Below are 27,200 nucleotides of genomic sequence, written 5' to 3'. Positions count from 1 at the left end.
TGATTTTATAAATCTCTATCATATCCTCCCTTAGTCATCTCTTTTCCAAGCTGAAAAGTCCCAGTCTTATTAACCTCTCCTCATATGGAAGCCGTTCCATGCCCTTAATCATTTTTGTTGCCCTTTTCTGAACCTTTTCAAATCCCAATATATCTTTTTTGAGATGGAGCGACTTTAAGCATATCACATGTTTCTCCCCTGAACAGATGCCCGAAGCAAAGAGTTTAAGAAAGAAAAACTACACAGTCTAGCAACTTTTTCATTAGATTAAAAAAAAATGTTCATCCTTTGAATGTTTCCCACAGTCATAAATAACCCCTGTCTATGGAGTTCTTTCCCACCAGGAGAAGCAGAGTGAGTTCACTGTAGCCAGTCAGAGCAAAAGATCAATCATCAAAAAATACCTTATTTACAGATAAATGCTGTAATACCAAAATCAATAATATACTGTAAAAATATCCCTTAACAGAAGGACTTTCATACCAGGGGAAACATTCAAACTTGTTACAAATGTGTGGCAAGAAATTGGAAGTAAAAAATAAATAATCAAACAAATACAATCTCACATACGCAAATTCTCAATAAGAGAGAGTTATTTGGAAAGTAGTAATGCTGAAAAAGATTTTGTGTGCTGGAGAGCCAGTTAAACATGAATTTCAAATCTAATATGGCAGCAAAAGAAGCCAGTGCAATTTTGGCCTATATAAACAGGCAGATCTTTTTCTCCTGCAGATTCTGTAGTTAAGAAATAATATCAGATTTATGTCTTCTCAATCATTTCCATGATTGAGTGTGAGATCATAAATGCAGGATTATGCTTTCATTTCAGTATCACAGAGTATAAGTAGCTAGATTCTGGGGGAGAAGGCCCTTATTTAGGCATCAATGCCTCAAATAAAACAAAAGAAAAACAAAGAATAAGTGCCCAGTACACTGTTGAACGTATAAATGTTCTCTTTCAAGTCTGCTTCAGTATGAATGTCCCTCTGAAACAAAATTCTATTTGCTATCATAATAATTTTAATAAAACCTGAACATTGTTCAGCACTGTCTTGCAGGAAAAAAGTGTGTTTTTGCATAGCAAAATTAATCAAAATGTTTATAAAATGCACATCAAAATGACATGGCTCTTAAAAGATCAATAAAATTAAAATCCTACAATTCAAATGGAGGAGTTTTAGGAAACTGGGCTTTCTTCCCATTAGATTCTGATGGTCTTATAAATAAAGGCATCTCAGGGGTTTTCAAAAAATGTTCAGTACTTCCTTCTGCTGCTTCAGGATTATCCTCACTTGACTTAATAAAACACTCTGTGCGTACATTCTGTTAAAAAAGAAATGTCACATAAAAAAAAGCACGCTTATGGCATTTACATCTTTTACAAAATGTCAATAGTCCTTTTATCAATAAATATATAGACTGTATTTTTGTCTCCATTGTTTAGGTAAAAAGTTTAATATTCATAAAATTTATTTAATCAACTATTTAATAAGCTATTTAATAAACTGCTAAAGTTGTAATATCTTTTATTTTTTATTGGACCACCTTCTGTTGATGAAAGAGACAAGCTTTCAAGTTTACGCAGGACTTGAAAGCTTGTCACTGTCACCAACAGAAGTTGGTCAAATAAAAGATATTACCTCACCCACCTGGTATTTTTGATATCCTGAGACCAACACCACTATATATGCACACTATAGTAACCTTTGCATATTAAACTATGTGGTTTACAAAAAAAATCACATCTGGATTGAGACCAGATATTAAAAGTTGCAGCACAAAAAGAAATTTGGGAAACTTACAAAAAGACTGAAAATAGGCATTTAGAATGGAAGAGCCACCTCAGCCTTACCTATCTGTAACAGAGCACTACATTTCTAATAATGGTACTATTTTGATGTAATGCTTTTAATAGCAGTGGAAAGGGATAACCTTTCAGTACTCTCCAGTGGAATTAGGGGACATCACCATGAGAACATACTTTATTTCACTGAGACTCTCTCTTCCCAAAGAAAAAGGTTAGATGAGAATGGACACTTGAACTCTGAGCAGGAAATCTCCACCAGGACACAGGTGATATTTTTGTAAAGGAGATCCTTCTCCACAAGCAGCAGTCAAAATGAGAGCTTTTAATAGAACTTAAAACATAGATCTGATGGTTGAAAGTTGATGCTAGGCAAATTCAGACTGAAAATAAGGTGTCAACTTTTAACAGTGAGGGTAACTAAGTATTGGAGCAATTTACCAATGATCATGGTGGAGTCTACATCTCTGGCAAATTTTAAATCGAGACTAGATTTTTTTAAAAAAAATACTGTGTCTAGTCAAAAGGAATTATTTTGGGGAAGTTCTATGACCTGAGTTATACTGGAGGTCATACTTGGTCCCTTCTGTCCTTGGAATCTATGCACCTCAATAAATAGAATCCTATATTTGGAAGACAGCCAAGTAGAACAACTACAAAAATTCTACTGGGATAACTGTATAGGACATTGGCTATGAAATAAAAAGGTATAAACACACTCCAAGTTTCAGTAGCCTGATTAAGGATTCCAGGATTTCACTTATTTAGTCAAAACTGACCTCTACCATGTAACACTTTTCCCATGAATAAAGAGGTCTTTGCTACCTGTTCTTAATGAACCAAATTCTACAGTCCTTATTCAGGCAAAAATTGCATTCATCTGAAAACGCAATGAGTTTTACCATGACAACTTGCAAAGTGCAATCTCGGTAGTTTAACAGAGTTAAAGTTCAGTTTTCCCCACCTTTGTCTAGATTGTGCAATTTAAGGATTCAGAAACCTGTGGATGACCGTTTCATAGGTTCTAATGCCAGAAGGGACCAAGTCTGACCTGCTCAAGCAAATAGGTGCTGGGGCTCAAGCAATTTTTTTTACTCTCATAATTGATGTGGCAAGCCCAGAGGTACCAGGCTATGATCTGCCACACTTAGAGGTGCCGGGGCTCAGCCCTGGCAAGCTCTGGCACAAATTAAGCATTGCCCTCTAGGTGCCACTGTGATATGTCTGTACATAATTAAGTAGAAATGACAAAAATGTTTAATATTTTATAGGATAACTTCAACCTGAGCTTCTGCCAGTGTAGATACAGGGGCCCCAAGATGGAAAATCTCTGGGAAGAGTTTGTGGTGGCTGAAAGCTGCTACAAGCACCACTCAGCTGGGGGATGACAGAAGTCAGTATAGCCCAAAACTTGGCCAGTGCTGGCTGAAGAAGGGGCATGTAGGCAGGATGATTGAAGTATGTGATGAATCAGCGCATCCTCTCAACATCTACCCTCTGTAGAAATTAAATGGCCTTCATGCACCAAAAGGAACAAGGAAGCATAAGCGTAAGTATCACCTTCTGTCCTTACACAAGGTAAATTCCCTGTATTGCGCAGAGAAATCAACTGTTGTATGGAAATGTAATTTGTACCTCATTCTACCACCTTATCTGAACCAGGCTCTGTATAAAATTAATTCCCAAACTATTAGTCCAATGGCAATCTGAATGTAGCACATCTCTACCGTAACACAAATACTAATAATAAATCAAAATTGATTCACATTAGGTAACACTCCAATTATTTAGTGACTTTAATTAATACCAAAATTAATTAACACACTTTTCTTAAAAAAAAAAAAAAAAAGATGTCCCTGGTTTCCTAATAAAAGTTCTTTATTAAGCCACTTGGAATTCATTGTGCAACAAAAAGCCCATAGAGATCACATGCTTCCTGAAGAAAGATTTGATAACAGAAAGGTTCAGAGCTCTTATAGATCTAAAATGCACAATTCTCACTACTAGCTGATATGGCTTTCAGTAAAAATTGCTTCCAGGAGGACTAATCTTTAATAATCCAAAACAAAAGAAGACATTAAAGCTTGCTTGCTACAGCAACAACTCCTCTGTCCAATCAGCCACAGAACAAAATCTCAAGGATACTCATATATTACAGTAATCACATTTTCTCCTCCCTGATAAAACTACAGAAGTAAGTCATTCTTACAGGAGGAGGGATAGCTCAGTGGTTTGAGCATTGGTCTGCTTAAACCCATAGTTGTGAGTTCAGCCCTTGAGGGGGCCACTTAGGGACCTGGGGCAAAAACTGCTCCTGCCGGTGAAGGCAGGGGACTGGACTTGATGATCTTTCCAGGTCCCTTCTAGTTCTAGGAGATTGGCATCCCTCCAACTATTACCTATTCTATTGAGGTCCTAGATTCACAAACAAGCTAATTGTGCCAAAAGAATGCATGGTATTTCATAGCAATCTAATCACTATCCAAAAATTTTCTTGCCCTGACAGAAAGCTCTACTTTTTACAAGTATCATTAGTATAATAACTAAAAAAATTTCACATGTTGGAAGATGTGTCGTGAAAAGACGGTTACTCACCTTTGTAACTGTTGTTCTTCGAGATGTGTTGCTCATATCCATTCCAGTTAGGTGTGCGCGCGCCGCGTGCACGTTCGTCGGAGAAACTTTTACCCTAGCAACACTCGGTGGGCCGGCAGGTCGTCCCCTGGAGTGGCGCCGGTATATGGCGCCTAAATATATACCCCTGCGGGCCCGCCCGCTCCTCAGTTCCTTCTTGCCGGCTACTCCGACAGTGGGGAAGGAGGGCGGGTGTGGAATGGATATTGAGCAACACATCTCGACAGAACAACAGTTACAAGGTGAGTAACTGAGTCTTTCTTCTTCGATTGCTTGCTCATATCCATTCCAGTTAGGATGATTCCCAAGCCTTACCTAGGCGGTGGGGTCGGAGAGAGACATAGCAGAATGCAAGACCCGCTGAGCCGAAGGCGTCATCGTCTCTAGATTGTTGGACCAATGCGTAATGGTTCGCGAAGGTGTGGACAGAAGACCAGGTGGCTGCACGGCAGATTTCCTGCACCAGGAACATGCACCAAGAAAGCAGCAGACGAGGCTTGAGCTCGACGTCTAGAGTGGGCGTTGAAGATGGCCCGGCTGGACCTGAGCCAAGTCATAGCAAGCTCGGATACATGACGTGACCCAAGATGCGATGCGCTGAGAGGAGATTGCCCTGCCTCTCATACGTTCCGCCACCCCGCTACAATGAAGAGCTGCGGTGAATGACGGAAGGGCTTGGTCCGCTCGATGTAGAACGCGAGAGCCCTCCAGACGTCTAAGGTATGGAGCTGTTGTTCTCGTCTCGACGCGTGCGTTTTGGAAAGAACACTGGCAGAAAATGATTCCTGGTTCACGTGAAAGGCGGAGAGACGACTTTGGGGAGGAATGCCGGGTGAGGTCGCAGCTGTACCTTGTCCTTATGGAAGACGGTATATGGGGGATCCACAGTCAAGTGCGCGGAGTTCCGAGACACGCCTAGCCGAGGTAATGGCGACTAGGAAAGCCGTCTTCCAGGACAGGTACAGCAGCGAACATGTGGCCAAAGGCTCGAAGGGGGCCCCATGAGCCTATTTAGAACAAGGTTAAGGTCCCAGGTAGGGTAGGGGCTTGACCTGAGGGTATAACCGTTCCAAGTCCCCTTGAGAACCTGGAAGACATCGGGTGAGAGAAAAATGGTATTGCCAGCTTCCCCAGATGGAAGGTAGATTATGGCGGCGAGGTGGACTCGCAGCGTAGAGATAGCCAACCCCTGCTCCTTGAGGACCACAAATAATCCAGGATGGTGGATTGATACAGAGCATGGGAGTGACCATGCTGAGCACACCAGTAAGCAGAAGCGCTTCCATTTCGCAGCGAGGTATGTTCGACCGCGTGGAGGCTTCCTGCTACCAAGCAACACCTGTTGCACTGCAGCGGAACAGCTCAGCTCCAACTGGTTTAAACCAGCTAGGAACCATGCTGTCAGGTGGAGGAGGACTGCAGGTCCGGGTGGTGAAGCCTGCCGAAGTCTTGCGTGATCAAGTTCCGGCCACAGCGGCAGGGGATCGGGTCCGACAGGGACAGGTCGAGCAGCGCTGGGTACCAGTGCTGTCTCGGCCAAGCCGGCGCGATCAGGATGACGCGCGGCTTTGTCCTGCGGATCCTTGAGCAATACTCCTTGTGGACGAGGGGAAACGGTGGAAAGGCATAACAAGGCGACCTGACCACGGGATCAATGAGGCGTCCCGACAGGGAGCCCGGAGAGCGACCTTGCAGGAACAGACACACCTGGCATTTCTGTTTTATTTTGGACGCAAACAGGTCGATCTGGGGAAAGCTCCACCTCCGGAAGATTGAGTGAGCGGACGTCCGGACGGAGGGACCCATTCGTGTGTTGAGGAAGGACTTGCCTCAGGTGATCTGCGAAGCGTGTTCCGGACCCCCGGGAGGAAAGGAGGCCACCAGGTCTATGGAGTGGGCTACCACAGAATTCCCAACAAGTGGATCGCTTCCCTGACACAGGGGAGATGACCTTGTGCCTTCCCTGCTTTGTTGACATAATACATGGCCGTCGTTCGTCCGTGAATACTGCAACACAACGGCCCTGTAGGTGGCTGAGGAACGCTTGGCACGCCAGGCGTACTGCCCTGAGCTCTCGACACTTGATATGTAGAGTCAGCTCTTGGGGTGACCAAAAAGGCCCTTGGGTGCGCCGGGCCCCAGGTGTGCGGCCCCAGCCCCAGCGCAGATGCGTCCGTTGTTAGGGACACAGAGGGCTGAGGAGTGTGGAAGGGCAGGCCCGCACACACCAGCGGTGACTCTTTCCACCAGTCGAGGGAGCTGAGGACTCCCGTGGATCGTTATAATCATGTCTAAGGCATCCCTGTTCGGGCGGCGGTAGACCGAAGCCAGCCAGGCTTGTAGCGGGCGCATTCGTAGTCTGGCGTACTTTGTAACGAAGGACACATGCGGCCATGTGTCCTAGAAGGGCCAGGCAAGTACGGGCGCGAGGTAGTGGGAAACCTCTGGCAGGCTCTGGACCAGGGAGACTATGGCCTTGAAAATCGGTGCGGGGCAAGCTGGCTGTCGCGAAAGGATGGAGTCAGCACTGCCCCCGATGAATTCTATCTCCGTTGCGTGGGCACCAGTGTGACTTGTCCAGTCATTGACGATCAGATCCCGCCTTGCGAATAGTTTTCTTATGGTGTCGACATGGCTGGTGACTTGAGCCTTTGAGGTTCCCCCTGATAAGCCAGTCGTCGAGGTAAGGGAACACGTGAATGCGACGACGGCGGAGGAAAAAGCGGCGACAACCGCCATACATTTCGTGAAGACCCGAGGGGCCGACGAAAGTCCAAAGGGGAGGACAGTGAACTGGTAATGAACTCGATTCACCATGGAAACGCAGGTACCTCCTGTGGGGAGGGTAAATTGCAATATGAAAATATGCGTCCCATCATGTCGAGAGCGGCGTACCAATCGCCGGATCCAGGGAGGGAAAATGGTCCCCAGGCACACCATGCGGAACTTGAACTTCTTGATGTATTTGTTCAGCTCGCGTAGGTCTAGGATGGGCGAAGACCTCCTTTCGCCCTTGGGATCAGGAAATAACGGAAATAAACCCCTTGCCCTTGAGCTCCTCCGGTACCTCTCTCTATGGCTCCGATTGAGAGAAGCTTGTGGACCTCCTGCAGGAGGAGTTGCTCGTGAGAGGGGGTCCCTGAAGAGGGACGGGGAGGAGGGAGGGGGCGGGGGAGGCGGAGAAGAGAATTGGAGACGGTATCCAAGTTCCACCGTACGCAGGACCCAACGATACCGTAGTTAGCTGGGACTCGACGCCGGGAGGAACGAGGAAAGGCGGTTGGAAAACTGGAGCGGATCCGGAGAGGGAATTGGTACGCTGCTCTCGGCGCACCTTCAAAAAATTGGACTTGGGTCCCGATGATTTGGCGGGACGCCGGCATTATTGCTCCCGGTGGAAGGCTCGATTGTCGCCTGCGGTTGACACGGCCATGCCTGGCGGCTACAAAGTCCTGTCGCGGGCAAGGAGGCGGGGGGTAGGGGGGCGCGCTGGGGTTGAGGGCGGAATGAGCGCCTCGATCTTTGAGTTTGAGGGGTATGCATGCCAAGTGACCGCATGATAACCCATGTTGTCCTTTAGACTTTGTAAGTCTAGGATCCGTCTTTTGCGAGAAGAAGACCCTGTGGTATCAAATGGCAAAGTCTTAAACTGGTGTGCTGCAACTCGGGCGGTAGCGATCGGCCGGACACCTGCAACCAGGATATGCGTCGCATGGCTATGCCACAAGGCGACCGTTCTAGCTGCTGAGATCCGCCGAGTCTTAGCGAGGCTTGCCAGGGAAGGTTCTCGCAACCTCTCCTCCCCCGTCGAGGAGGGCTGGTAAACTCCTGACGGGAGCCTTGTGGGATCAACTCCGTGAATTTGCCGACTGCCTCCCAGGTGTTGAAGGAGTATGCGGCTTAAGAGGGCCTGCTGCGTTCGCCACAACGGAGCCTGAAAGCCCTCCCAGCAGAGTACAATTTCGGCCGCAGCAAGTCCCATAACGCTTTGGCCTCCGCTGACTTTGAACGGCGGGGGCTTGTTGGACGTGCCGCTCTCCGCTCGGTTTGACTGAACTGCACCATCCACATGAGCAGGGGGCCTGGGTGCACATACAGGTATTCGTAACGCCGTGGAAAGGCAACCATAGTACGCTTCTTTACCACTCACCCCTGGCCGTCGGTGGAAATGGCACGCCGGAGTTTGCCGCAGATGGTGTCGGCCTCCTGGCCTGGATGGAATCTTGATGATGGGAGGGCCAACCCTGGAGGTGTTTCGCCGCTGAGAGGATTGCTGACCACAGGGTCCTCCCACCTCCAGGGAACTTTCTCCACCTGAGGCTTATATTTAGGGCTATGCGCCTCAAAAGATCCTGGTGCGCACTGCAGATCGATAGGGGGAGGCCCCGACGAGGATGTGCCCCGCCACAGCCTCATCTGGGGAAGACGACGAAGACAACCCTGGAATGACGCGGGTCCTGGTAGCCGAAGACTGCATCCTGGTGGGCCTCCCGCCTCCGGGACATCAGGGCTGCCTCTGGAGCTTGTATGTTACCCATCTCTGTATCAGTAGGCGAGTTGGTCTACCTGATTGCGGCCTCCGGTGCTCCGGCGTCTCAGAAACCGTGTCCCGGAGCGTCGATTTGGGCCAAATGGTTCACCCTGGGCTTGGTGGTCAGGCCCCAGGGTGGTCCAAAAGGACCACTGAGGTGGCCGCTTGGTCCTGATGTGCCTGAGTGTTCGATCCTCCATAAGATGCCGGCTGTCTGTGTATGGGGAGTGCGACGGATGATGAGATGGCCACGGGGTACGCTGAGGCAGATTGGGACCATGCCAGTGCGTCCATAATTAGGCGTCCTTCGCTGGTGCTGGCGAACGGTACTGGGAGCCGTGGCGATATGAAGAGCGGGGACGGGACCTACGACCAGTGGGTGCGGAGGTTCGAACCGGTGCCAACGTCGACGTGCCTGGAAGCGGCGCGGAGAAGGCTTCGGCGGTGCTGGATCTGGAAGTGGTGCCGAATGGTAAGACGGAGACCGGGATCTGGTCCGGTGCGCGAGATAGCGACCGGCACCGGAATGGGAGAATGGTGCCGGGACTTGCGAGGCTGGCGTCGGGATCGTGATCGGTGCCCGGGATGCGATTGGTGCCCGAAGTCCGGAACGTTTCACTGGGATCCCAACGAGATCAGCGGGCTCCTTGGTGCCCAGAGAAGGTGGGTCCGCACCGAGGCAGGCCTTGCCCAGCGACTGAATAAACCACACGGCGGTGCAGGGGGTTGGGGCAGCTCAGGCTCTGTTCACGAGCTATCAAAGTCCCACGCCTTGGAGTAGGTCTCAGGCGTAGTCGGGACGATGAGCTCTAACTCACGGCATGGGCCGGGGGAGCCTGGGAGGCACCGGACTCGAGCGGCTTCCTGGGAGGCCGGAATCAACGGTGGCGCGAGGCAGGCGGTGCGCGGCTGCTGGGCGGTGCCAGGGGCGATCCGACCTGGAGCTGTGCTCTAACTGCGGTGCATGACCCAAGGTTACCACAGGAGCCTTGAGTCCTCTCTGCTCCTGCTCGGGAGTGGGGAGCGGTGCCCGCTGGAGGACTTATGGCCGGTGACGGGAGGCTGCCGAGGTGTCCTTTCGGCCGGTGCCGGAACGGACGAAGCAGCTTTGTGTCTGGTGCCGGAGACAGTGGCCGAGGATGGAGGAAGTCTAGAGCTGCCTCCATCAAAAAGTTGTTTTAAGGCGAGAGAGTTCCGCTCTTTTCTGGTCCGGGCTTGAATGCCTTACAGATATGGCACTTGTTCCGACTAGATGGCTCTCGCCGAAAGGCACTTTAAACATGCAGTCGTTGCGGATCTCCTGTGGGCAGCTGGGCGAATGGCAGGTCGCACAGGGTCTTGAAGCCCGGTGAACCGGGCAATCGGCCCCGGTGCCCCGCGGGATCGAGAAAGGGGCGAACTCCCGATCCTCTACAAAACTAATATACAACTAACTACAACTATACTAACAGTAATTAACAATGGAACTAGAGAAAAAACTATGTACACTAAAAGCTAAAGAACGAGCAATCGCTAGGGTAGGTGGAGGTCAGCTATGCCACGCTCCACTGTTCCAACGACCGACACGGGCGGTAAGAAGGAACTGAGGAGCGGGCGGGCCAGCAGGGGTATATATTAGGCGCCATACCGGTGCCACTCCAGGGGGCAACCTGCCGGCCCACCGAGTGTTGCTAGGGTAAAAGTTTCTCCGACGAACGTGCACGCGGCGCGCGCACACCTAACTGGAATGGATATAAGCAAGCACTCGAAGAAGAACTTTAGCTATCTTTAAGGATGACTTGGATACTGGAAGAAAATATCACGTAAACATTGAAAAAAAGTCTTTAATATGCAGATAAAGGATTGTACTGAAGGCTGTAAAAAACTAGGACCAAATCCTGCTCTCCATGTTCTTGCCAGTAGTCTCATTTCAGGCAGAGTGATCTCATTATTCTAAATAAAATAACTAGTTAAACAAGAAAAATGTTTAACTTACTTGAGATATATATGCAGAATCCTTTGACTTACTTGCTGCTCCCTTATCTGCACATTCAGCATCTTTGTTTCCTATACAAATAAGTTGGCATTGTTTGTATCACAAATAACAAATAGCATTTATTTTAAAAAGACAATTCTTGTAGCTAAATGAGAAACATGATATGGGAAAAGAGTCCTTGAAAATATTTACTAACTTTACATTGCTATTCATAGACTCGCAGACTTTAAGGCCAGAAGGGACCACCATGATCTACATATTGCAGGTCACAGAACCTCACTCACGCACTTCTAGAATAGAACCCTAACCTCTGGTTGAGTTACTGAAGTCCTCAAATCGTGATTTAAAGGCTATGTCTACTCTAGCACTTTTGTCAGGTGAGGTGTGTGAAAAAAAAAACACATCCCTGACCGACATAAGCTTCACCAACAAAAGTACCAGTGTGGACAGCGCTATGTTGGCGGGAGATGCTCTTCCATTGACACAGCTACTGCCACTCATTGGCAGTGGTTTAATCTTACCAACAGGAGAGCTCTCTCCGATCGGCATAGAGCAGCCACACAGGAGATCTTACAGCAGCGCAGCTGCAGCAGTACACCTGTGCTGCTGTAAAGTCTGTAGTGTAGATATAGCCAAAGACTTCAAGTTAGAGACTCCACCATTTACACTAGTTTGTATTGAATCTGCTGACTTTGTATATTCATCCTACTGATTCTGCAAAGCTTTTGAAAAGGACGATCAAGTGTCCTGTAATCTTAATGGAATCCCACTCTGTGGCCATTTTCCAAGTAGTTTCCCATCATTCTACCACTTATTCCAATATTATGGAAGCACTGCTTAGGCTGCTGTCATAATGCCTGGCTTGCTCTGTTCCTCCTGACTGATGCTACTGCTCTCTGAGAATGTTAGTAGCAGACACAAGAACAGAAGTAGACCTGCTGATGTGGAAGCAGTATGAACAGCACACCCATACAAGGAGTGATGGAGGAATCTCTAGGGAGAGGGAAAAAACAAGATGGGAAAGATAAAAGCAAGAGAGAAATGAGAAATGTTATCAGATTTTTTGTCCTAAATTTCAGAACCTACAACGTGAGACTTGCAGTGTCCCACATATTTTGGACCCTGATCCCACATTGCAGTATTGGGAGGTCTAGGTAGAATCTTCACATACACAAACTGCACTACAACTTCTGATAAGGGTTTAACCTGACAATACCTTGGAAATCCACTTGAAACCAAAACTCAAAGACTTGTGATTTTAAAATTATTGGTTCTCTTCTCGTATTTCTGTTCTAATTTTGTACCTGTTCTGCATGTATCCCACAAATAAATTCTTATTCACTTATAATTTACCAAGAAAACTCCAGTTACTGAGCCCATTCTCCCAATTCTTCTTTGCCCTTCTATGTCTTTTATTCTCATATTTTGTGTTTGTTTCTCTTCTTTTTATAAGTTATTTATCAGATCTTACTTAGACAATTCTTGACTCCTAAATCACTTAATTTCTTACAGCTCTTTACTTTCCATTTTCTTACACCATTCTGGACACAGTTTCAGACACCGGCTTCCATTTTTATACAACCAATTTGTGTCTACAATTTATAGGTCACTTGGATGTCTCAGTACCTCACTGCATCTACAAACTTAAATTGCCTAAGTAACCAAAATTGCAGATGCAAAAATGGAAGCCCAGTTTATTATAGGATGAAAATTTGACCTCTCATCTTTTTTTTTTTGTCATATGTTTTATCTGGGTATAGACGAGCTTGCATTTTGATAGCACTTTCCATCCAAAAACCTCAAATAGCCCGTTACCTATTACTGTAGCTTCATTTTCAAACCATTGCTTGCAAGTTGTTTGCTCCTGAGGAACTAGCAATCTAAGAAAACAGAAATAATGCTGCTGTTTGTCTGACTCTGGATTATTTCCATCTTCATCTACAATTTCAACAATGAAAACTGGTTTACTAAAAAAAGTTACCTGAATTGCATTTGGTTTTGCAAGCTTGCTATGGATGGAACTTTGGCAATTTTGGGATTGTTAGTCCCTGCAGTCTCATTAAATTTCTAAAATACAGGAAATATTTCAAACAAAGATATTTATAAAATTGGTACTTGAGCAATGATATTTTGACTTTTCCTTAGGCTGTACAAATTCTGTCCTCTTAACCCCTATTTATAGGTCATAACATCCAAACCTTGTTGTTTTTGCTGCTTTCCTTTGGATTACCTCCAGATGAGCATTTTTCTATAGGATGGATTCTCAAATGATGTCTTTTGCCAATATGACCTCATCAATGATGTACAGAGGGGAATATTTCATGGTCCCTAAAGTAATGCTATAATTTCCCTCTTAAAACCCCATTGGCATCTTTGTGGCAGCATCATGTTCCATGCCCACATTTGATTTGTCTGTTAGCAAACCCAAATCATTCTTCATAGTTATTCCTTCACAACCATGGAGAGAGTGGGGCCATAACCTGCCTCCATCTCTGAAGGCCAATATAGGCACTCTCCTAAAGTGAGGTACAGGGAGCCTGCAGTTCCTGTGTGTTGGGGAGTTCCAGAAAGCAGAATACTAATACCTCCCACCAGAGTTCCCTCTGGGGTGGTCCTACATGCTGTGTGAAGCACGTCTGTGCCTTAATGGCACAGTGTAGCACTAAGAGGCTAATGAAATGCCTAGTAGCAGAAACACTGTACTTTATAAGGCGTTTACAGGATTTTTTTTATTTGCAAAGCACATAACAAAATGAACTGAGCACCAAATAGAGGACACTCATTAACTTATCTCACTTGTTTGGGATTTTAGAGAATACAATTAATGGGCCAAATTCTAAGATCAGGTACTCTTGGGCAACACTTTTTAAACCAGTGAGGTTGTACAGGTGTAACAGATGGCAGAATATGGCTAAGTTTGTGCGTTTCCTGTTTCTCTACATCTTTTGCCCTGTGAAGCATTATCCTGCAACTGATGTATGACTTTTACATATTCCGATCATTAAAATGTTTCAGAAGTATTTCATAGTTCTGGAACCAGGTGCTTTAGTGGATGCTAAGTGGTGTGGGCCCAAAATACATCTAATTTACTCATGCGTTAGATAGTCTTGTGGTGCAGCATATCTCAAGATTCACTATCTGAAATATTTTAGTTATGAGACATTTTCAAAACTGATGTACTAGATTCAAAGTGAACAGTTAGTCCAAAGTTCACCCTGTATTAAGTACCAGTATACTGTGTTTCTACTAAATAACTGGACTTTTTCTCTGCTTAGCCCACTTTGTTCTATTATGGTGTGTTAAATTAAGCCAAGACCTCTTAGACTTCAATCATGCAACATTTACATTTGCTCAACTTTGTCAATAGACCTACTCACATGCTTAGTGTTAAGCCTCTGCATAAACAGGGTCTTAATTAGTATTGTATGTATTTGGAACTAATCTGTACCCAGGAAAGAACTAGTATAACTATATAGTTCCAGTTATTCTGTCAATTATCTTAATGTTTGGAGAAATAGGAACGGAACTTAACTCAATAAATACAAAAAATTGATGAAGAGAAAACTTATAGAACATAAAAAAAATCTGTACTAATTTTGTAACGTTACAATAGTGTATATAGTCTGATTTCAGTGTAAACCTTTGCTGCCAGTGACAGAAAACAAAAACAATCATTATTCAGCATTTGCTGTTTTCACTCTTCTGTAAAGGCATATATGAAATCCAGAAATCAACACTATTATTGGAATAATACTTTGCATGGTCCTTGAAGGGATTACACGATGGGAAGTCTGTGGATCTGAGGGCTGAATTATAGACTGGCTTGAAAAAAACCTCAAAACACTACGATCATTGTGTATGTATGCATGCACGAGTGAATGTCTTTCTTAAATCGGGTTAGCTATCTGGAATTTAGCTAATTCAGATTAAAACAGCAGTGAAAACACAGCAACTTGGCTATTAAACTCAGGTTAACAGTTTAATACCAGGCTCCTCTACAGGCTTTGACTCAAGCTGCTAACCCAAGTTAAAAGCCGAGTTTCCATGTCTTCATTGCTGCTTTAACCCAAATTAAGTACAAACCCTGTTTTTGCAGTGCAAACATACCATGAGACAGTGCACTCCAGTGGTATGAGAACTTTCTGGGAGTGTATTGAAAGAAGAAGCCAATAGAAAATCCCACTGCCCTATAGGGACAGAGAATGCTGGGGTTGATAAGAGGAAGAGGGAAAGGAGCCATGTATACCCTTCTCTCTATAGAGAGACAAGGAAAACTCCTTTCTCCTAGAAGGAAGAATTACAGGTAAGAAAACTGCCAAAAGCAGGAAGGAAAAGAAAGCCCCCATCACCCTTCTAGTGCTGAAAGCTACTCCTCTTTCACTCTTCTCAAAATGCAAAAATCCAGCCTCACCACACACCTAACTGCCATAAGTCTACCTTTTCCGTCGACAATTGCTTCAATGTATTATCTGTTGCAGTTATGTATTATTAATATTAAATTCTGCAGCAGCACTTTGACATTCGAGGGCAGCATAAAATAAGCAGCTTTCCAAATGGAAAGCCTGTATTCACAATTAAATATAAATATGAATGCTAGGTACATTTTATTGATTGCTATTTATTTTAATATTTAGTTCCATAAAAATCAGTAATACATTTCAATATACCACAAAAGCTGTTTTTCTGGGCATGGGAGGGAGAGACAAAATATAAGTACAGGTTGTTCCAGTGTATGGAGAGGCTCTGTCTGTGCCTTTAAGATATAGGGCCTTGGTTTATTTTCCCTGTCTGATCTTCAAAACTGAGCTGTCAGCCACAGAGAGTCTAATGCGTCTAGGCATCAGTTCTTTATTAAATTCTTTATTGAGGGAGCCAACTGATGATTGTTCAGTGATTCAAGAACATGCCCCTGTTTTAGGATGCCAAGAACTTGCTAAACATGCGCAAGTGACTCTCTTGATGTCATTTAAAAGACTTGGATACCATGTACGAGTGGGTAAGGCATAGTTATAGACCTGGATTTTGAAAAGAAGGCAACGGTAGAATGCCTAGTAGGATCACCAATCTCATTTCATAATGGCCATCACAGAGTAAAAGCATTCAGTTGCTAGTGACTTGAGTTTGATTTGAAACAGCAAACTAAGGGGGAAAGATTCCCTATCCTATTACTAAATCCTGAGCCATCTACCTCTCTATGTTATCTAATTTTAAGATACAGTAGCACTGGAAATATTTTAAGTGCTTTTAATTTAAACAAATAAACCACATTCTGTGGCATCATGGCTTTCTCAAGTGGAGAACTGCATACCTGTGTTTCACTGTCCACTTGGCTCAAGGAAATACTAGCAATACCTGAATGGTCCATGGAATTGTCTCTTTCTTCTTTACCTGCATTATTCAATAAACATTACTTAACATTGTTAGCAGTATTATATTTAAACAGTGTGCCATAATTAAATTGAATTTGTGAATAAAACTAATCAACTTGGCATTTAATATGGATCTGAGAGAAATGTATCACACAGTATGAAAGTACCAGGCCATTTACTGTAAATTAATGTATCCAGTTATTGTATTTTATTTGTATTTGAAAAATTTCACCAGTACAAAATTTCAAATATTTCAATACCGTGTACTGAATTTACCCAAAATGAGTAAAATACTATCATGTCCTTTGTGGCAGAGAAGAGACAGGAATCAGAGGTAGGGAGAGATTTTCAAAGCACAAAGGGCAGTAAGGCGTCCAGCTCCCATTGAAAGTCCGAACTAAGTGCCATAGTAAAGACTGTTGATTAGATAAGTTATTATGGTTTCCATATTTTATTTTTTGAACAAATTCCACACACTCTTGCCCTCCCACCAAAAAAAATAAAAGAAAGAATACCATTAGAAACACACACTATACCTGTTTCTGTTCTTTGCGAAGACAGGCTAAAAGTCTGTACAGATTGGACTAATTTCTGAGGAATGCAAGGCAGATGTAATGGTTTATACTGTTGAGGTTTCCCATTTAATAAATGTAGATTTCCAATCTCTTCAAACATCCTACATTAAAAATGGAGTTAACAATTTAAAATGAAATTTAGTAAAACATGACTGTTCTAAGTGGAGTTTTCAAAGGTGTTTTCTTCCCAAGAGCCACACTTCAAGAAAGATCCAAACCCTTTTAGCCCAGAAATCCATCAAATTTTAAACTTTCCTTAAAGCTTGCAAACCAAGCATAAAGAGGTCTTGAAGATAGCAGAAGGTGAAAGTGGTAATGGGTTGATCATAACTAAAGGGACACAATCAATTTGAAAGTCTGTCATTATAAAAGAAAAAAAATAAAAATAGTTGCAGGTATCTGCTCTCAAGTCCCCTTTGCATTATTTTGTAATTTTGAAATCAAAATTTCCTAATTTAAATAAAAAGTTTCTCTTTCCCTGTTTCTGTCTGAAAGATCCACATAACACAGCAACACACATACAGAAGAGGAAGTGCCTTAATCTATCAGTGCATTTAAGCACATGAAAGCAAGTGTTTACTTTAAGCAAGTGAATAATTCCAGTGAAGTCAATGGGACAACTCACAGGCTTAAAGTTACGCATATGCTTATTGCTTTGCTGGATTGAGGCATAATGAACTAAACAGGTGACCATACACCAAGTGCTGTCTAATGCACAAAATAACCAAACTGGGGAAAAAGAAAATCTTTCGGTTATAGTAATCATAGGTATTACTTCTAGCAAGATACTAAATCTTCCAAAAGAAGTGTGATATTAAAGCTGATGGTGTCATTTTAAGATGTCATGGAAATCAGTGCATGGCAAGTGCTGAAAAGCAACCAGGGATAAAGCTGGAGATAAACTGAGAGCTTTTGCTAGAACTACTTAGTTGCATTTTGTTCAGGACTAGGCTGTTTAGTGACACCTTGTTGAGGCCTTCATTCTGCACTGAATTGGACAAGGCTGTGATATAATGGTGGTTCTGAGCAAAAACTACCTGATACTACAGGCCAGATTTTTAAAGTATTTATATACCTAAAGATGCAATTGGGTGCCTAGTGGGATGTTCAAAAGCCAGTGGGAGGTAGGCATCCAGGTGCTTTTGAAATCTTTAGGTGCCTAAATACCTTTAACAATCCGACCCTATGGTAATAAAGTATTATTACATTATTTATTATTCCAGGAAAATACTTCCTTCCATCAGAGCTACTGAAACAAGACTTCAGTCACATGTCATAATTTCTTAAGATGTCAAAAATAAATATTTAAATGAAGTCTTAGGAATAAAGACCCTCAAATCAGCTTGGACTTAAACTTAACACAAATACAAGGTGGTTATATATTTCCCCCCTAAAAATGCTATTGAAAAAATCCATAGGAGTCACATGGTCTTTCCTTCTCTCTGACTTAACTGATAATCATTAAGAGAAAAATCAAACTACAGACTGAAGCTCAAAATGTTCAAAATTGCAGCATGAACAAAAAAGATTATTTGTCTTCAGTATCTACTTCAGATATAGTGTTATTAGTCATCTGAGTAGATAAGAAATCTTTATCTTGATCATAATTGCAAAACGGATAGTTCTTTTGGTTTTTTGCCAAGGTGAACTTCAAATGGCAAAAGTAGAAGCTCTAAAGCCAAAATAAAATCTCCTGTCCACAGCAGTAATTTCTTTATCCAAGCTTGATAAAGCTGTGAGACATCAGTGAACATGGCCTTGTCTTCACTACAATATTTATTGTGTTAGAACACAACCTTGAAGAGCCTCATTAACACAGTGCTCACGGTGACTTTGCAGTCAGCATAGACAAAGACAAGTAGTGCTGAGTATTTTTAACCACGACTAACTGACATGATGCTGAACATGACTTGTCCTTACCTACAGCGCCTGTGCTTTCATGGCTGGCACTGACTCTTCAAGGTCATGTTCTAAATTTCATAGTACAGACAAGCCCCTTATGAATATTTGTATTCTCAAACAGATTATGAACTTTTTCCGTTAGTAAATAAAATCTAATCAGTCATGATCTAGAGAGGATGAAAGAATTACAATCACAGTCCATGGAACATGCTTTCCAAACAGTTTTGGCAAAAATCTCAAATTTGGAAAAAAATATATTTTAGATACTCAAAGGGAGAGTTAAAATCTCTAGTCAAACTGAGAAACAATTGTGCACTTTGTCTCTCAAACACTTTTGGAAAACCTAGAGTATAACACTACATATGTCAGTGTCATTTTTAAAAAAGAACAGGAGTACTTGTGGCACCTTAGAGACTAACAAATTTATTTAAGCGTAAACTTTCGTGGGCTACAACCCACTTCTTTGGATGCATAGAATGGAACATATATTGAGGAGATATATATACACATACAGAGAGCATGAAAAGGTGGGAGTTGTCTTACCAACTCTGAGAGGCCAATTAAGTAAGAGAAAAAACTTCTGAAGTGATAATCAAGATAGCCCAGTACAGACAGTTTCATAAGAAGTGGAGAATACTTACATCTCCCCAAGACAACTCCCACTTTTCATGCTCTCTGTATGTGTATATATCTCCTCAATATATGTTCCATACTATGCATCCAAAGAAAGGCTGTAGCCCACGAAAGCTTATGCTGAAATAAATTTGTTAGTCTCTAAGGTGCCACAAGTACTCCTGTTCTTTTTGCGGATACAGACTAACATGGCTGCTACTCTGAAACCTGTTATTTTTTAAGACTTCAACCTTCCTGAGCAATAGCACATTATCTATAACTGATAAATGGAGGGTGGGATTTTTCAAAAGAGACTGAGTCACTTGGGAGCACAGGTCCCTTTGAAAAAATCAAAGGAATCTGTGCTCCGAACTTACTTAGGTCCAAGTCCTCAAAGGTATTTAGGTACCTAATTCACACTTAAATGAATGAGAGCAATACTTTGGAGGATCTGGATCTTAAGTTTTTTCGGAAATCCCACCTGTAGAGTTTCAGTTTGTTCTTATTTAGTTTTGACTACTGTTAGCCTTTTTTGCTTCTCTTTATTTCTGAAGTCTTACCAATAAAAGGGGGAAAAAAGGAGACAGGGATGTATGCTAACATGTTTATGCAGATGTAACTGATATACATGTCCAAATTATCAGAAATCAAACATTTGAACACATCCTAAGTCTGTGAGAGGACACAAACAGAGACATCAATGAGTGGGGATTTCTGGAAGAGATTTCAAGGATAGTAAAATGATAAATGCTTCCATTTTTAGCCTAATAAACACTAATTTAAAAGCGTTAAAAATATATCATGTTCATTTTACAAGGAGATCATAAGGCAAGACAATTTAGTGCACAACAATCAGGCCAAGTCCTTAAGACATAGTTGGAGCTTAAAATAGAGTTTTGCAATTTTGTATAGGGCGTTAAGTCCCTGTTTTAGTACTCACCAAAGGTGCAATATAACCTCAGGCTGGCCCTGACAATGATTTTCAGTCAGTTGTAAATCAGCTGAAATTAAACTAAGGCTCAGTTGTAAATGACTACTGACTAATTTACTAAGCCATTAATCCTGTCTATACAGCTTTCAATCATGCATGTTTTTAAGAATTAAATTAGGATTTAGATTTCTTAAGTGGCTCAAAAAATGAACTGATCACAGATGACACTTGGAAGCCTATAAAACCCAGATTATTAGTATTTACAACTCTTTTTGTGTAGTAAAGATGATGTGGCTGTAATTTCTGATTTCACAATAACAGAAGCAATATTCAACAGCTGCAAGATGTATACATAAATCCAAGCAGTGGTGGTGTGAATCAAAGACCAACACTTAACAGATTTGAATAAGATGTCTTCAGATAGATTCAGCTTTTTAAAATCAAGTTTTCCCCAGCTTTTACTACAATAATTAAATCCATTTGTGTTGGGATGAGAAGTGCAGCAGTCATAGCCACAACCACGAGTGTAGTTTGGGGGGCAGGAGGCGTGTTGTCCCCCCAAACTGCAAGGCTCAGGCAGGCGCAAAATTTGTCCCTCTGCCCCACACATGCCTCTGTTTGCCTGACAAGAACTGCCCCCTCCCCCTCGCAAATATAGAAGTCAAACTACACCAATGGGCTGGTGAAGCCACTGTGGAGAAGTTGAGCTGGTTCTCTGTACCAGACTGAGGGAAAATTCTAGTGCCGTAGAGATGCCAGACTTTATGCATGGTTCCAGGCTTTGCCCCATCACACTTATCTGCAGACTGTAGAACTGAGTTTAAAAGTTTACCTTTCTTTAAATGCCTTCCTTTTCTCTAATTTTTTTTTACTTTTTCCTTCAATAATTTTAGAATGATTTTGATCTTCTGTACTCCTTTCAAACTGCTTAAAAAGTAATGAATAAAAGAAATGTCAAAAGTTGAAAAATATGAACAGCCTGCCACAGATGTCTGCTGATGTTGCTAAATCGATTCATAGATAGGAGCTCTTTAGATGGTCTCCTTAATTATTATAACATTACTGTCCCTAAGCCATTGTATTAAGTGTTTATCCAGAGCCTTGCACAGTGGGACCTTCTCTGATTGGGATCCTTAGGCACTACAATAATACAAATAAATAAATAAATAATACTCAGGTAGGGACTGACTCTGTTCCCCCTGCCGTTTTGACTTAACTTTTGCCATTGACTTTAATGGAATCAGAACTGTCCCTTAGTTTATAGAACTGCAATGCAGCTTCTTGATCATTTTTATGCCTCTGATACAATTAAGTATGTTTCAATGATGGATCAATTTAGGCTATTGTTCCCCTTCTAAATCTTTTATCTATTTGCAGCAAGCCAGCAAGTAGCAAATTAATAGTAATATATCAAAAGAAGAGCAAATAATAAAGAATTGGACTAATATATACAGGAAGCATGAAACCAATATCAGATGAAACAAAAATATCTGTCCTAATGCTAAATCTTCGCATGAAAGAATAATCTTTCTTCCCATATCTTCCACATTTACAAAGTGATGTGTATGTTTTAGATAATCCGATCCTTTTATGTGATTTCGAATTTTCACACCTTCTCTCTCTCTCTCTAGGTCTTCTCTAAGGCAAAATGTAAGTTCACTGTAGCTCAGCAATATTTCAAGACTTCCAGATCTCCACTTCTTCTAAAAGCTCACCATGCTAGAAGCCCAACCTAGAGCGGATGTAGTCAACGTCCAAATACCTCTCCAACAATTTTTTGTAGACATCTGCCAGTTTACATTCTAGAACGTGACCTAAAGTATCACAGAAATTCAGCCTAGGGATTTTATGTAAGTCTTTAAAAATCATTTTAACAATGTCCTAGAGCAAACTCTTTCATAGTGGGACTATAAGAGTATGAATTAAAAATTCATTTACATTTAATTCTTATTTGATTAACGTGCATAAATGTATTACAATAATTCCAACACGGCATCAACTACATAATGCTATACTCAGGTTGGAGACTAATTACCCAGCTTCTAAAGTTTTGGGAGTCTACAGGAAGAACTCAGGATAAATTGTTCAGGAAGACATCACCAAGAGGACCTAGACTGGAGAAAATTTCCCAGGCATTTAAGGAACTCCAAATTCCCATACAGTATATCTTATTATGCCAGAAGTATTCTGGATGAAACGCTACTGACAGTGAGCTAACCTGGATATTATGGGCCATACTATGCCTTATTGCCACTGCCCACACTCCTGAGGTACAGAGGGGCCAAAGGGCAACAGAAGGAATTTTGGTTAAGTTAGCCAAAATGCCTCCTGGCCATTGCATGCTGGAGTAACAGTTTCAGTATCCACTGACGGGTATACAGTGTGCCTTCCTCCACACCAAGCCAGCTCAGTTGGGCAGTGTGTTAGGAGTGTGGTGCCATGGCTCTGTCCTTACACACACATTGTTAGGAAGGTGGTCCTAGTTGGGAGCAGTGTTTCTGCTACCCAACAGGACTATGTTTCGCTCTGGTGCAAAGGCACAAGCTGTAGAGATGAGGATCATCGGAGACAGAGAATTATCTAGCATTACATCTATTCAAAAGAGAACAGGAATGTATGCCATTCTGACAATGAACTCCATATTTAGGTACAATACATTAATATTCACAAGGTTAACTTGCAACATCTTAAATGCCAGCAGGAACTGGGAGCACTGTGGCTCATTTAGGAATGACACTGATAGGTTTAACCTTCTTGAGCTGGAAGGGAGGTCACCATGACTCTGTGCCTTGAGGGAAATGATGGTGTAAGCTGAGATCAATATAAGGCAATCCTCAAGAGTCCATAAATTCATGGAGTCACATTTCCCCCTTTCCTAAAGAGAATACTTACAATGCAACAGAAACAATACAGTAATTACTAATTCTGGGGTCATCCTGTATGCCAGGAAACGCAATGTACTGTTATCACTACAGAAAGACACAGTGACATATTAGTGTATATCCATGCATACACAAATGTAAAATACAATTGTATATAATTAAATTGTATATTAATACACTGTTACCTGTTTGAAATAATTAATTTTCATTTCTACTTCATCTGCTTCTTTCTCTAGTTTAGAAGATTTCTGGGTAAAAACTGCAGCATGCTTGAGGACGTCTTGTGTTTTTTGCCTCAGATAAGCACTTTTATGTTAAAGAATCAGTGAGTATAGTATGTATGACATACAGTCATGTCAAAGAATACAGATATTAAACTGTTAAATCTGTATGTATATTATACTGAAAAAGTTTATATCTACACAGTCTATGAATTACACCTATATGATCCCTATAAGAGGCAAAACTCCCATTAGGTCATATGCTGAAGTCCTATACTCAGGGCCTGAATGTCCCCTGCACCGTTAAAACCTGCTGTAGGGAGATTTGGGGGAGGAAATCTTAGTGAGGATTTGTTTTTGGAGACTTCCCTACATTGTCTGTCAGGGGACTGGAGTGTGCCGCCACACAAAAAAGGGTGCAAGGGCCACGCACAAGCCTGCAGAATCAAGGAGATCAGGGTCATCTATGTGCAGGCTATCTGCCTCCACATTAGTGTTGAACCCAGTGGAGCTGCACTAACAGGGACTCCCTGCTGCTCACAGTAAGGGATTGTGCACTAGAAGTACTCTAGGACTGTATTCCCTTTTCCAGATAAGGTCCATGGACTCCAAGCCCACCCAATCACATCCTTATCCCCTCAGTGCAGATATTGGATATACAGAAAGAGTTCTACCACGCCCAGGTGGTGGTGGGGGGTGCTGAAGAGTTGGCTGATCTCCCATAATGTGCAGAAAAGGGGAGATTCATGAAAGGGCAACCCCTCTGAGGTACGGATCTGGCCCAGTGTTTTTACTCAGCCCTTAAGCAAACTCTCTTTATGGGAGTTTTGTATGAGTAAGTTCTGAGGGCCAGATGTTACCTTAATTGCATGCATGTAACTTCCATTGTAACTAAAAGGGGGTGCAAACGGGTAAGAAATGGCAGTATTTGACCAATAAGTTGGAAGAGGGGTCCAGCCAGCTACACAGCACTCTTTCCTACATGAGTGCACACACACACCTATGTCTCAAAGCCCTTTCGGGTTCCAGATCCACACTGGTGAGACAGTGAGGTTCAGCGGAACCCTTGTAGATTGGAGAAAAGCATTTCCTCCCCCAAGCTGCTCTGGAGGTTACCTTGTAGTGCAGCTACAATGTCATTATGCAGCTGAGAGGTGGCAGGGTTGCTTCAGGAGGCCTTGGAGCCAGTGCAGAGGCACATGCTATATGTGCAGATAGTCTCAGCAGACTCTTGAGTCAAGGTTTGGAGACTAAATCTTCTTATTCTTCCAAGGTGTAGCAAAGCCCCACCCTTCTCTAATGGAACATTTTGATAGAAACTTCATGAAAAGATCCTCAGTTATCTTCCTCCCGGGCCCCACTCATGGAGGGTATTATTTGGCCCTCAATTTTCCCTCGGGCAAAACTCCTGCAGAAATAATGTCTAAGCATAAAGTTGTAATTTAATGACAGTAATTTCTTGTGGCTGTTATCACATTTGCTCACCAACAATCTGAAGAGGACAAGAGGCGTAGAAGGAAGGAGAGACTGGCTTCCAGTCATGGTCAACAGCCTCCTGCTGAGCCTGAAAACATCTGCCCTCATTGCAATAGAACTTGTGGTTCAAGGATTGGCTTTGTTAGCCACCTGAGGACCAATAACTCCCATGAAAGATGATCAAATTCGATAACGAATGATCGCACATCATCATCACCACATTCAAGGCTACAAAGATAGTGAAAAAGCCAAACATAAACTTTCCTACCCACCAGCCAGTAAATATAGAGAATGTGTCATGGATACATCTGTAACGCCCAATCAGAAAGTGACCTAAAAGGAGCAGGCTCTGAAAAAATAAAGTTGCATTTTAGGTTGTTCATTCACTAATGTCATATTTTTTGCAAAGACAATTAATATATGATATTAATTGGTTGGGGAAGCACTCTGCATTTGTGTTAAAGTGCTGTACAGAAAGAGCAATATAATACAGACACGTAGAATAACAACAATACTAGGAACAGCATAAAATAAATGTTTGAAAATTAACTTCAAAATAGTAAAAGAAGCCTCTGGTGCAATGGAATACTCTAAGGACCTGTTACCACAAGCCAAAGGACATATGACTCTGAGTGACAAGCACTCAGAAAGTCCTGTGTTAAAATCCAGGTTTTGCCACTGACTCCATTTGTATAATGGAGAAAATAATTCTTACCTATGAAGGAGATTAATTAGTTACTGTTTGCACAATGCTTTGAATTTGCAATGGACTATAAATTGTTATTATTTAAATTGGACCCTATTGGTATTAATATGGTAATACTGGTACCTAAAATATCCAAAAGGGTTGCCTCCTTCCATTTAAATTGTTCAGAATGTTTCAGAACTCTATTTCGGAGTTCTTCAATCTCTTTTTTTTTCATATAATACTCCTGAGCTAGAGAATTTTCTGAATATTTTGCTTTGTGTTGTTTCAAAATCTCTTTATACTGGTTCATGTGATCCTGATACATTTTCCTGTTAAAACAACAAACTGGAATAATGTTTTGATTCAGAATATTTCTTGCATTAATGGATTATAAGTCATTTAACTTGAGAAAGAAGTTAAATTATATAAAAAAAATCAACTCAATTAGATCTGTTACTCTGCTGAAAAAGGTCAAGTTATGATTAATACCATCTTATTTGGCTGTAATTATTCTCTTTCACTGTATACTATGCAGTACAAAACAGAGTACACAGTTGTGAAATGAAAACGATCGGTTCTCATTGTTCTGAAAGTGACACAGAATATGCATGTCCAAAGACAGCTTTGCAGCATTCAGAAGGTTTCATTTGTATATGGCTTAACATAAAACATACAGCTGGCCAAATTCTCTGCTGGCATAAATTGGCACAGTTCTACTGATTTCAATGGAGCTGAACCAATTTATGGCCCAGCTTCCTTAAGCGCTTCTCAGCTTTCTATGTTAACAAACAGGGGCCGAATTCATAACTGGTTTAAGGGCTCTCTCTTAGGAGGTACTGAGCACTCTGTAAACACACAAATTAGTCCCATTAAATGAAACTATTCACATTGCTTAAACATTTTGCTGGATAAGGCCAGAACACTCACCAGCTGGCAGGACTAACCCCAAAATCAATGTTATGATGGTATAAGTCCAATGAAATCATCTGAGGACACATCCCCAAAATTAAAAAAATAAGTAGCATCAGTAAAAAAAGGCCACATTAAAAAAATATTTCATTCTCTAATTTAAACCAACAACGTTTGGGAATGCTTTTGTAGGCATTACAACAAACAGAAAATAAAGACAATGTGGAAGCAATTCAGCACAAAAAGTGCTGAAGTGATCAATATCATCTTTGGAAACCACAGAAAAGAAAAGGAGCATTACATAGAAAGATAATCATCCTGTGTTAAATCAATAAAGGTAAACCATGTTGCAAATACAACATGGAATCCTTGTGGCACTTTAGAAAGTAACACATTTATTTGGGCATAAGCCTTCATGAGCTAAAACCCACTTCATCAGATGCATGGAGTGGAAAATACAGAGGCAGACATAAATATACAGCACATGAAAAGATGGGAGTTGCATTACCAAGTGAAGGGTCAATGCTAATGAGCCAATTCAATTAAGGTGGAAGTGAGCTATTCTCAACAGTTGACAAGAAGGGATAAATACCAAGGGAGGAAAAATCACTTTTGTAGTGCTAATGAGGCCAATGTAATCAAGGTGGCCCATTTCAAACAGCTGACAAGAAGGTATAAGTATCAGCAGGGG

General features: G+C 42.2%; 1 protein-coding gene across 1 annotated transcript in view; it reads right to left on the bottom strand.

The window, feature by feature from the left end:
* Positions 1-27,200, bottom strand: part of C4H14orf39 (chromosome 4 C14orf39 homolog) — a 54,058-nt gene that overhangs the window by 6,273 nt on the left and 20,585 nt on the right. The window contains exons 6-15 of the mRNA XM_075064661.1: positions 25,742-25,929; positions 25,219-25,261; positions 23,401-23,521; positions 21,166-21,260; positions 16,850-16,989; positions 16,253-16,332; positions 12,926-13,011; positions 12,760-12,824; positions 10,945-11,015; positions 1,160-1,323 (exon numbers count right to left, since the gene is read on the bottom strand). Of these exons, the coding sequence (XP_074920762.1) occupies positions 1,160-1,323; positions 10,945-11,015; positions 12,760-12,824; positions 12,926-13,011; positions 16,253-16,332; positions 16,850-16,989; positions 21,166-21,260; positions 23,401-23,521; positions 25,219-25,261; positions 25,742-25,929 (1,053 nt within the window). The remainder of the gene's footprint in view (positions 1-1,159; positions 1,324-10,944; positions 11,016-12,759; positions 12,825-12,925; positions 13,012-16,252; positions 16,333-16,849; positions 16,990-21,165; positions 21,261-23,400; positions 23,522-25,218; positions 25,262-25,741; positions 25,930-27,200) is intronic.

Source organism: Chelonoidis abingdonii, chromosome 4, assembly GCF_003597395.2.
Source record: "Chelonoidis abingdonii isolate Lonesome George chromosome 4, CheloAbing_2.0, whole genome shotgun sequence".
Classification (NCBI taxonomy): Eukaryota; Metazoa; Chordata; order Testudines; family Testudinidae; genus Chelonoidis; species Chelonoidis abingdonii.
This window is presented reverse-complemented; position numbering and strand designations above follow the sequence as displayed.